General features: G+C 35.3%; 1 protein-coding gene across 1 annotated transcript; it reads left to right on the top strand.

Moving 5' to 3' along the window:
* Nucleotides 1-3,930: 3,930 nt before the first annotated feature.
* LOC124413937 (odorant receptor 13a-like) lies at nucleotides 3,931-9,966 on the top strand. Its single transcript, XM_046894748.1, has 7 exons — nucleotides 3,931-4,239; nucleotides 6,234-6,509; nucleotides 7,736-8,019; nucleotides 8,153-8,252; nucleotides 9,228-9,335; nucleotides 9,510-9,665; nucleotides 9,749-9,966. Exons 1-7 carry the CDS (start codon nucleotides 3,931-3,933, stop codon nucleotides 9,797-9,799), a joined length of 1,284 nt encoding a protein of 427 aa, XP_046750704.1. The 3' UTR covers nucleotides 9,800-9,966.
* Nucleotides 9,967-10,552: the final 586 nt, after the last annotated feature.

Raw genomic sequence — 10,552 nt, 5'->3', positions numbered from 1 at the left:
AGAGAGTAAGTAGGACTGACTCCCTGGTTTACAGGTACATAATACCTACACTTCCATTGACTATCGAGAAACGTTTCTCTACCTACTTCATGCAGCATGCATGGATTCACCCGAAGCGATATTCTACCTATTCATATAAGTTTCAATGCTCTTTCAACATGTTCGCTAGTTCCACGTGTCTCTTTATAGACTGATATAAGTAGCTAAGGAGATCAGTGTTCAACACGAGTACATATTATACGTTGAAACAAGTATACACGGGAAAACCTTCAACTGAAAATCCCTCTGTAACAGCACTCGATGCTATTATTCATCATATTCTGCTGCACGATATCGGCGTTTCGAGCCATTGCAGAATTCGTGCAACTGTACATTGAATGTAATTATGCATGCATAAGTACCCTCAGACGAGTCAGCAGAGTTGAGGTTTTCGTGAGCCTGTATACACGGAGGGAAAGGAATTCTTGAACCAAGGAAATAGATTTTGTTGGAGTCCATCTTCTTCAATTTAGTATCTCTTATTTGTTCAAAACACGGTTACTTCGATTCCACTATTTCGATTTAGTCATTTTGTCAAAACGAATTAGTCAAGCGGGTTCCTTTAGTCGACAAAAGTCTTTCTTGTCTGATCGAGTGAAGTATTGATTCGAATGAAACTTTTCATGTGTTTCCGAAATTAAGTCAACTAAATATCATTTCATTTGCAGTTTACATATTGTTCCTCCAAGTCACATATTCGTTGACGGAAACAATCAGGTACTTTGAATAAAATAAGTACATGAATGTAGCCAACAAAAAATTTACATCGATTGAATGCCATACTTTGTTGATATAACCGGAGCTTCTTTGACGCAAATGGTTTAATCAGTTCCACTAATTTGTTTACGAGGTAAAAGAAACAACATACATTGTTTGAAACAAATAGAGAATATATCCGTCATTGACATTCGTATACTAGTACTATAGACCGATAAATATTTCGTGCTATTTCAAAAGATTCAACGCCATTTGCAAACGATTTCGAAGTTCTCAAATATTTTGAATATTTATTACAGATTTCAAAAGATTCTTGCTCACCTCATTGTCATTTTTTCAGAAGCTTACAATATTCGTCGTTAACATCGGTATACTAGTACTATAAACGGCCACCAGCCGGTGAACTCTCTCGCTACGGAAGTAGCGTCAGAGATAGTTATATAACCGGATAATCGGTTATGCAGTCAGATACAGACAACTTGAGATATTGTCATCAGATTTATTTTAACACAGGAAAGCATGATACCAAGTTTCGAGTCATCGAAATTGGTATTGAATACAACTAAGCAAAAACTATTGACACATGTTCAATTTTTACTTCTACGTATACAACAATCAGAATTCGGGATCTACCAATTAAATATCGCGTATAGGCGACAAAATTCTGAGTCAACAGAATTATAATTGATGACATTCGAAGAATATATTTTGTGCGCTTGAATAACTCTAATGCTCAGTCAATGCGAAAGATTTACGTGATAACAAATTTCTTACTTGTTTCAACCATTGAACGCTTGACTTAACAAAAGATGAATCAAAACAAGCTCGATTCGATTTAATCCATCAACTTTATATTTTTGAAAACAAAACGATTACAGTAAGTTCAATCAAATATTTACTCATTTCAATCGCACATTTTTTTGATAGAAAATTCACATTATCGCAAGAAACTCACATCGTGTTATTTTTAAATTTCAGAGTCAGCACGATCATTCAAAGGCTTGATTCAATTCCATATTAAGTTGTAACAAGTATTTTGTCGAATTAAGTAAGTATTGCGTTCGCTGCATTCGACTATAGCATTTAGTTGAATCAAAGAAATATCACTCGATTCAAATAAACCTTTCCCTCCGCGTAATGTATATCACATCCATGTTTTGGCCCGAATTCATTAGACACGAGCCGAGGAAAGAACAAGGAAGGGGGATTTAATTTATTCGGCAAATAAGTGGTAATCGTTATAATAACAACGCAGTGAGCACCTTGTATAACCTAATGAATATTGCCTAAAACCTGCTTCACTCAACCATTGCCGTTCCAAAACCCGAGATAGTGTGTAACAGGTATAAAGTCTATTATCGTTATTGTATACTTATCGCACCGTGGCGAATCCCTCGGGCATGAAAGGGGCGAAAGAAGAACTGCTCTAGAGGCTCAACGATTAAACGGGTAGGAAGGTACTCATGAATTTTTAATCAAATCCAGTCATGGATCGCTTCATTCTAAGAACCGTTCGGTATCTATGGGTCGCACAAATTTTTTTTACTTTATAAACAGAGAGAGAGGAGAAGGATAAATGGAAAGGCAGGAAAAAGGAAAGAAAAATTGGTGTAAATCGAAATTTCCAACTATCAAGTACTTTTGTTTAACCATTATATATGGCGTATTCCACACCAACTTGACCAGTGTTGAACCCCGACTGTCTCAAAATCATTTCATGTTTTTTTCTAACATTCTACTCGGTAAAAAACGTGACCCGAATTTTTTTCAAATTTTTTTACTGAACCGTTTATTTTTTATAAATACTTGAAGTCGATTGCGAATGCCCGTTTTGAAAAATTCTCAAAAATCCAGGAAATGACAAAAAATACCCTCCGTTGAGGAAAACGTGGTCGAATTTTTTTGCTATTTTTAATTTTTCTTTTTCATCACCTTATTTGGAATTTTTGAATTTTTCAACCCAAAATTAACATCGGCTCAAATAACATCAAATAAGGGTCAATTTACTTGCAAATGTTCGGTTCACCAATTCGATGATATGCCACTCAAGTTATTGAAGATAATTTCGAGTTTAAAAATTTCAAAATTGTGGAATCGAAATCCAAATGCATCGAGTTTACATCAGATTAGAACAATGAATCATCGAATCTTCGGATGATTCAAATTTCACGATGGTCGGGAATCCGAGTGATCGAATTCTCGACTGGTCATGATTCGAAGATTCGTTAACGTGCTTGACGAGAAGTTTTTTCAAAACACCGGAAGGATTCATCCCAGAAACTTTCCAGTCTTAGAATCATTTCGAATTTTGACCGTTAAAAAATTTGCACCGATGACTCTTTGAACTGAAAAATGTTTCGAAATAATGGCCAATCTATATTTCAATTACTTAGTTGACAGTTTTCCTTTTCAATATCGTTGCGCATTAACCTCAGTCGTGCATTAAAGATCTGAGAAACCCCCACTTGGGTTTATGAATATTTCCAGGAACTTGTTCGACTTGTGAACAAGTTGTAACATCATATCCGACGCTCTTTCACGATCCAGTTGGAAAAGTTTGAAAGTTTTTTTTTTTCCTGCAGAGATTGTTATAGCCGCATTACGGGCGTGCCTCGCATATCTCAGTGAGTGCATTTATTCTTATTATTGTTTTCTAGATATAAAGGCAAGAGAGAAGACTCGACTTTGTTCACAAAAATTACGAGTGCGCGAGCGTCTTCGCCATTATCCAGACAAGTTTCAGGCTTGGCTGCAGAGAGAGGTTAACTCTGCCAGAATATCGTTCTTTCTTCCATCTCCAGTTACATGTATTATATACGAAGGATAGAATGTTCGTCGTTTTCGTTTTAAGAGTTTGGAGTTTCATTCAAAAGTGTATTGAGCTTTCCTGAATTTTTTTTTCATTCTAATCAATCAATAGAAAGAACTTTTATTGACCATAAAGTCAACTTTTTTGCCGGGTGAAATGTGTCAAAAGCGGCTAAATCGATTCACTTCAAATTCGGAGAGAGTATTTTTGGAGGGATTCACCCTCTTTGTAATGATCTGAATGCTTTTTTCACAACTAAATTGAAATAAATCGTCGACTTTTTGACGAAAAACAAATTTTTACTTCATACGATTGCTACTTTGTCGATGATGAAAAAAAAAAATTGCTTTTTTTGCCCACAGAAAATGGATGAAATTCGATCGTCGAACAAGGACCATTTTCCAAAAGAGTTCATTTTCGAGGGGGTCGAAGTATACGAACGATACGTGACGCTGCATCGACGTTTGCTACAACCGGTTGGACTTTGGCCGAGAAATCCTCGTTGGAGTGACTTGACTTGCTATATCTACGAAGCAAATGCGTTTCTTAATATTTCCTGGATGATTCTCGTCTCGTCGAGCCAATTTTTTTCCATTTGGAACGCTCGAGATAATTTCTTCGAAGTAATGGAGATCATCAGCGCCATGACGACAGCCTTCTTGATTATACACAAGGTGAGCTTTCAACGTTATCAGCGGTACTTCCGGTCTTCTCGAGATCTCAGTTACCCTGGATTAATTATACCTGAACCTCCATATTGACTATAATTTGAAATAATAACTTGCTAGTTTGAAGGAGTAAACATTTCTCAGTTCACGAAATCAGTTGAACTAACTAAACTTAATTGAACACAATTTTTTACTGAGAAATAATCATCAACAGTATTATCAAATCACTGAAGATGTTAACAAAAGTTTCCAGAACTTCTTCTGAAATTGTAAAATTTTTATAATGTACAGCATCCATTAAAAGAGTTTCAAATTTGACGAACGGCTGTAAACGAGATTCGGATATTGAAACGTTTGATTATATAAATAATTGATGAAAGGAAACCACGAAATTAATCTTGAGTATTAATTATATTTGCGGAGCGTCGAATTAAAACTGGGTCAATCGCTGTCCCCTGCCTGCTTTGGAAAAATCGAAAATCAGAACGCGACTTTGAATATCGGAAAAACATTAAACTGCGATTACCTCGAAAACAGGAGAACTTCAAGTGATTCCAAGCTTAATACTTCATATCCTCTCGACAGCTCCGAATAACTTAAATCCTAGAATATATGTATACTGTTACCAGGGCATGGATTTGCAACTTCATTGAGTTTCAATCGCGAAGTATTTATATCCGTTACACTAATTATCACAATGATCAAAATTTTTTTCAATTACATGTCTGAAAATCGCTGAAAATCAAAAACTATTGAGATTATCTGGAAAAGTAAACTTATTCTAGACTTCTTTTTTCCAAAATTCTCGACTCTTGAGAATTCGGATATTGAGAATGGTGTTTTGCAGGTTTTCGGAGTAAATCGAGATGTAAGAAGTGATTTTTCGTAAAATTTTATTCATTTCACGCGATTTTAGGTTCGAAGAACGGTTACAATAATTTATAAACTAAAAACTTGAGTAGAAGTTCGTCGCAGAATCATTTGTAAGAGTGAAATGAAAAGTTTTTAAAAAACAAAACAAATCTAGAGCCTGTAAAAAAGGGGATAGTTTTTCGATAATTAAGAAAATGTACATTTGACAGAAAAAATAAAGTTTTCCATCAATTTTAGTGGGAAACTTGTGAAATACAGTCTAGCAAGAATTCCAGATCGAAGTCTGCGAGAAAACAATCTTCATTTAATGTAACATGAATATAAGAACTTCGGCAAATATTCAAACACCTTATATTTGCTCGAGCAAACTATTATTTGTTTTGAATATAAAATTAGTATTTGTCAACAGTTACTCCGAATGCATCATGTGTGTAACAATAATCAAACACGACTCACGCAGCGTTGCCAACCGTATAAACGAAATTTCTTCGGATTTGAAGAAATTAGAGTCCAATCAAAGTGAAAAGAAAAGTTCTTTCTTCATTAAGAAAAGGCCGGAACCTCAAAAAAATCTGAAGATCTCTTACAAAAATCTCTGAAAAATAGTCTGTAAAATCGGTTTAACATACTAAAAATCAACCAATTGTGAGGTTCCTGAGAAAATATGCACGAATTAGAAGCGTCTGCAATTTTCAAACGCACTTATTTATCAAGTTGGTGGTCACAAATAATAATAATAAAAAAATATTATAAAAGTAAAAGTTCCGAATATTTGAATTCGAAGTATAAATTAGAATTCAGATTGTAGAATATAAATCTGACTCTGTTACCACGTTCTGTAATTATAATTATTATATTTCTAGGAAAATTGTCCACCTTACAAAGCGAAAAAATTAAATATATTATGTATTCCTACATTTATTGAGTTTCAACACCGTAAAACATCATTTTTGAAAATGAGAAATATGAAGACTTATTGTGGCTCCGTTAAGTCATCCGAAAAATTATTGTTATGCCGTCTGAATAGGAAATCTCAAGAATTGTTTTGGCGCCATTTAAAGAAATATTCGTCTGATAGGTTGGCAACGCTGGACTCACGATTTGTTGTACCTTGTTTCGTTCTGCAGGCTTTCACGCTGTTATTTAAACGTTCGAAGATACGAGAAGTCGATAAAGTAATTCGCGAATTATGGATCGACGGGTGGTGCAAACACGGTTCGCCGGTTCGCCGGCAGATGGCAATGGCAGCCGGCATCACGAAGAACCTGACGCTGATTTACCTCAGCCTGATAATAATCACTGTCATAAATTTTGCCGTTTCACCAATGATTTCGTTGTATACCCAAAGGGCGGCAAATCTCTCCGAGGATAAAATTGTCTACGTTCTTCCCTACCTGGCACAGGTGCGTTTTTTCATGCCTTAAGGACGTCGACAGCTGAGAAAATAGATAAATTCTAAGAATAATAAATAAAGTCTCGAAAATCAATTTGATTTTTTTATTTTCAGATTTAATTAATATGAAGCACTGTTATTGACAAATACATCAAATATTTGGTTTTCTGTGACATGTTTCGCGACCAAACCGATTTACCACAAATTTCAACAGAATATTCCTGAAGTTTTTATCCTTTTTGCCACGATTCAACAATCCTTCTTTCTTTCTATTCATTATATTCTTTCTCTGTTTATTGAATTCGAATCAGTCGTCACATTTTTATGACAAATCCAACTTCGAACGGTCGTCATTTTGATGATGAGAGAAAAAAATAAAAAATCAGTTCCTGACGAAGAGGGTAAACTGTTCAAGATTGCTGTCCCCAAATTTGAAGTCAGTCGGCTGAGCCGTTTTTTAAACATGTCACAGAACAAAATGGTCAACGTTATTGTCAATAGCAATTTTTCCTACGAGTTATTGTAATAAAAAAATATGGGAATACATCTTGGCTTAGACAATTTCTAATGAGACGAACTCTGATCAAATCGAATAATTTTTATAGAGTTGTAAATTCCCGAAACTCATCTACTTTTTTAACATCTATTCTACTAGTCGTCCCTTACACGTAAAACTGACTTCATTCGCCAATCAACAATTTGTTAATCTTCCAAACTGTGCGAAATACTCTGTCTCTAGAAAATTTTACAGCATCTCATTCTTGTCTCTCGGATTTGGAACTTTTCCAAAATTCGCTTATCGAATTAAACTTAAAATTTATCCGTACAGAGGGGAGTTTAAATATGTCTAAATCGTCAATCGGTATGTTACTAATCTATGTAGAAATTTTTCTCTGTGTCATCAGGTCAAAAATGAGAAAAAACCGAATGTGAATGGGGTTGGGCCTGGGGGCTAAAAAAAATAGGGGAAAATAGCGACCAGAAACTTAACAAGATGTTAAGAGTGGAGAAAATTTTATTCATCTAGTTCATTAAGAAACATTTTATTGTAAGTAATTGAAAGTTTTTTCATATTATTGACCTGATGACACAGAGAAAAATTTCTACATCCATTTTACAAATCAACGTTTCTGCAATTTGTTATGTATTTCTGTAGATACATGATGTTATAGAAACGTTATAATAATCATGTGAGATAAATCAAATCGCATCAACATCAAAGGTGGGTGTATGTAGTTTCCAGGTGTGGACATGAGCAACCAACTGAATTACACGATGTGTTACATCGCCTCGAGTATCGTCAGTATTCCGATTATTCTCTACGCCGCTGGAACAGACATTTTTTACATATCATACATAACCCAGATATCGCTTCAGTTCGATTTACTGACGCTGGAAATCGACGAAATTTTCGACGAAGACAAGATTAAGAAATCTCGATCACATAGCACAGTCCGAAAATCGAACATTCAGAGGTTTGCCTTCAAGAAATGTGTAGAAAAACACCAGAAACTGATCAGGTGAATTCATTTCAATTTCCTCAGAATCAGTATGCGCCACGTAAAGTTGAAAATTTATCTCCATTATTCGGACGTGCGATCCACCGTTTCGCCAATCCACATGAGCATATCTTTTCTCTTCTTCCATTCGCAGTGCGGGTCGAATAATGGAACAGCTATTCTCGCAAATCCTATTCGGCATATGTGTCGTCAGTACTGTCTCGATGTGTGCAGTCATGTTTGAAACTGTGGTGGTACGTTTTTCTTATTAAACTAAACAACATACTTTAGCTATAGAGCATGGTGTGAGTATATATGGCCTACCTAGAATACCTACGACACGCCCCTTTTTTCGAGGTCCAAACTTTTGAGTGAGACGTGTACCAACTGTCTAAAGAAATCCGTATATTGTTAGGGAATTATTTTTCTGGCGATCGCTACCCTGCTTGGTAATACCATCATGTATAGATGTGGTCTGAGTTATTTAAAATCCCGCTCATTTTTTTCCCACGCAGTTCAACGTCACAACAATTAATCACCACCGATTTAGGGTATTTTGGCGCTGTTGGTACACATCTTACTTAAATCCAGTCCAGCGCGAGAGGAAACTTTTTTGGAGAAAGAAGCTGCACTACTAGGCAAACCATGTATACTCACACCACGCTACAGAGTGAATAGACTTTACAGACTCAAGTCGGTTTCGAAAAACAGCAAAATTTGAAATTTTTTGCGTCTTCCTCAAAAACTGCCATCGATAGATGAAATACGATTTAACCATCGTACAGAGCGGAAAAGTATACATCGAATTACGTCCTCATATGTCGGGAACGGAGTCATATTGACAAATTAAGCAAAAAAGAAATCATTTCACCAAAATTCCCTAGATGCAGTCGATAAGTAGGATTTCTTTTTCCTTAATTTGTCAATCCGACTCCGTTTCCGACATGTGAGGACATAGTTCGATGTGGAATTTTTTACTCTACACGATATTCGAGTCATTTTTCATCTATCGCTAGCAGTTTCTGAGGAAAACGCGAAAAACGTCAAATTTTGCTTTTTTTCTCAAAACGCAGGCTATGCAGCTCAATAATAACTTTATATTCGATTTCCTGAAGACCGATAAACCCTATACACAAAAATGCAGCCATATCCCGAATGTTTTTAATTCAGACCCATTTTCACTGAACTATAATACCCAAAATACAGTTTATCTGAATTACAAATTCCAGGCAAGTCACAATCAGCATGGAAACACTACGCAGTTTGCGCTGTACCTAATTTTCGAAGTAACTGAGGTCTTCATCTATTGCTGGTTTGGAAATACTTTAGTGGACAAGGTAAGAATATCAAGGTCGTAGATAATTGTAGATAATCTTTTGACCTCCTAATTTTGTCGACGAATCTTCAGCTTCAATCAACTTGTCTTGCATATCATCTCAACAATTAATTACCGTCAAACGAATTAGAAAACACAATGCATTTACTTGAAATTCACTGTTTTTATACTTCAGAGTAAGCTGCTATGTCAGGCGGCTTACTGCACGAAATGGTACAACGCAGATGTGATCTTGCAGAACGATTTGATGATGGTAATGACTAGAGCTCAACAGCCGATCTACGTGAGCGCCTGCGGTTTTGTCGTAATCTCGCTGAATGTCTGCACAAAGGTGAGGCAATATGCATTCCATGATAGCGTGTAAAAGTTATGAGAAATAAGTATACATGCACATTAATGATCACGTATTTTCAGATATTGAATACCGCAGCGTCGTATTTCACACTTATTCGCAAGATGTACTAACACTAATTAGTACCGTTAAGAAATCTGTAAATTGTAATACAAAATTGTAGCATGAAAATCTGTTCAGTGATTTTCTAAGCGATCAATTTTCATGGTCTTTTCAAGGATTATGAATTAATGTTAAGGAATAGCCAAAAAATTAAATTTTCATTTTGTTGGTCACGTATTTTGCGAGTTGCTTGAGTATTTGAATAAAGTTTGATGAAATACTTGAATGAACTACCGAGCTGAAATTGAATTTACTTTTAATTTTAATACCTAATTATCGCGGCTTGTCAGTATTACAGAATTCTGGAAAATAAAAACATCTCATTAGAAGTATTAGATTTAAGAGGTAATCTATACACGATGTACTGTTGATAACATTCAATAAATAAATAAAACCCAGCCTGTTAAATATAAGTGAATTACGATATTCTTACGTGTATGAAAATTCAGAATTAGGTACGAACTGAAGAATTCGAGGTTAGTTGTACTTGTACCTTGAGGTATGTATATATCAAATTCTATCATTATTGTTTTATGTATGCATCATGCTTCGACTAGGTCTACTCATACAGCGTATTTGTATAACTATATGTAGACTATCTCTATAACAAGATAATTAATTTGTAAGTACGTCATACTGAACAAAGCTTGCGCATTCGGTGAGTCTTGCGTTTTAAACACATGCCATTGTATCCAATCATTTCCAGTAATTAATCTCTCTTCATAAAATAAATCGAACCTGAATACTCAGGCGTTTGATAGAAA

This window comes from Diprion similis, chromosome 13 (genome assembly GCF_021155765.1).
Source record: "Diprion similis isolate iyDipSimi1 chromosome 13, iyDipSimi1.1, whole genome shotgun sequence".
Lineage (NCBI taxonomy): Eukaryota > Metazoa > Arthropoda > Insecta > Hymenoptera > Diprionidae > Diprion > Diprion similis.
This window is presented reverse-complemented; position numbering and strand designations above follow the sequence as displayed.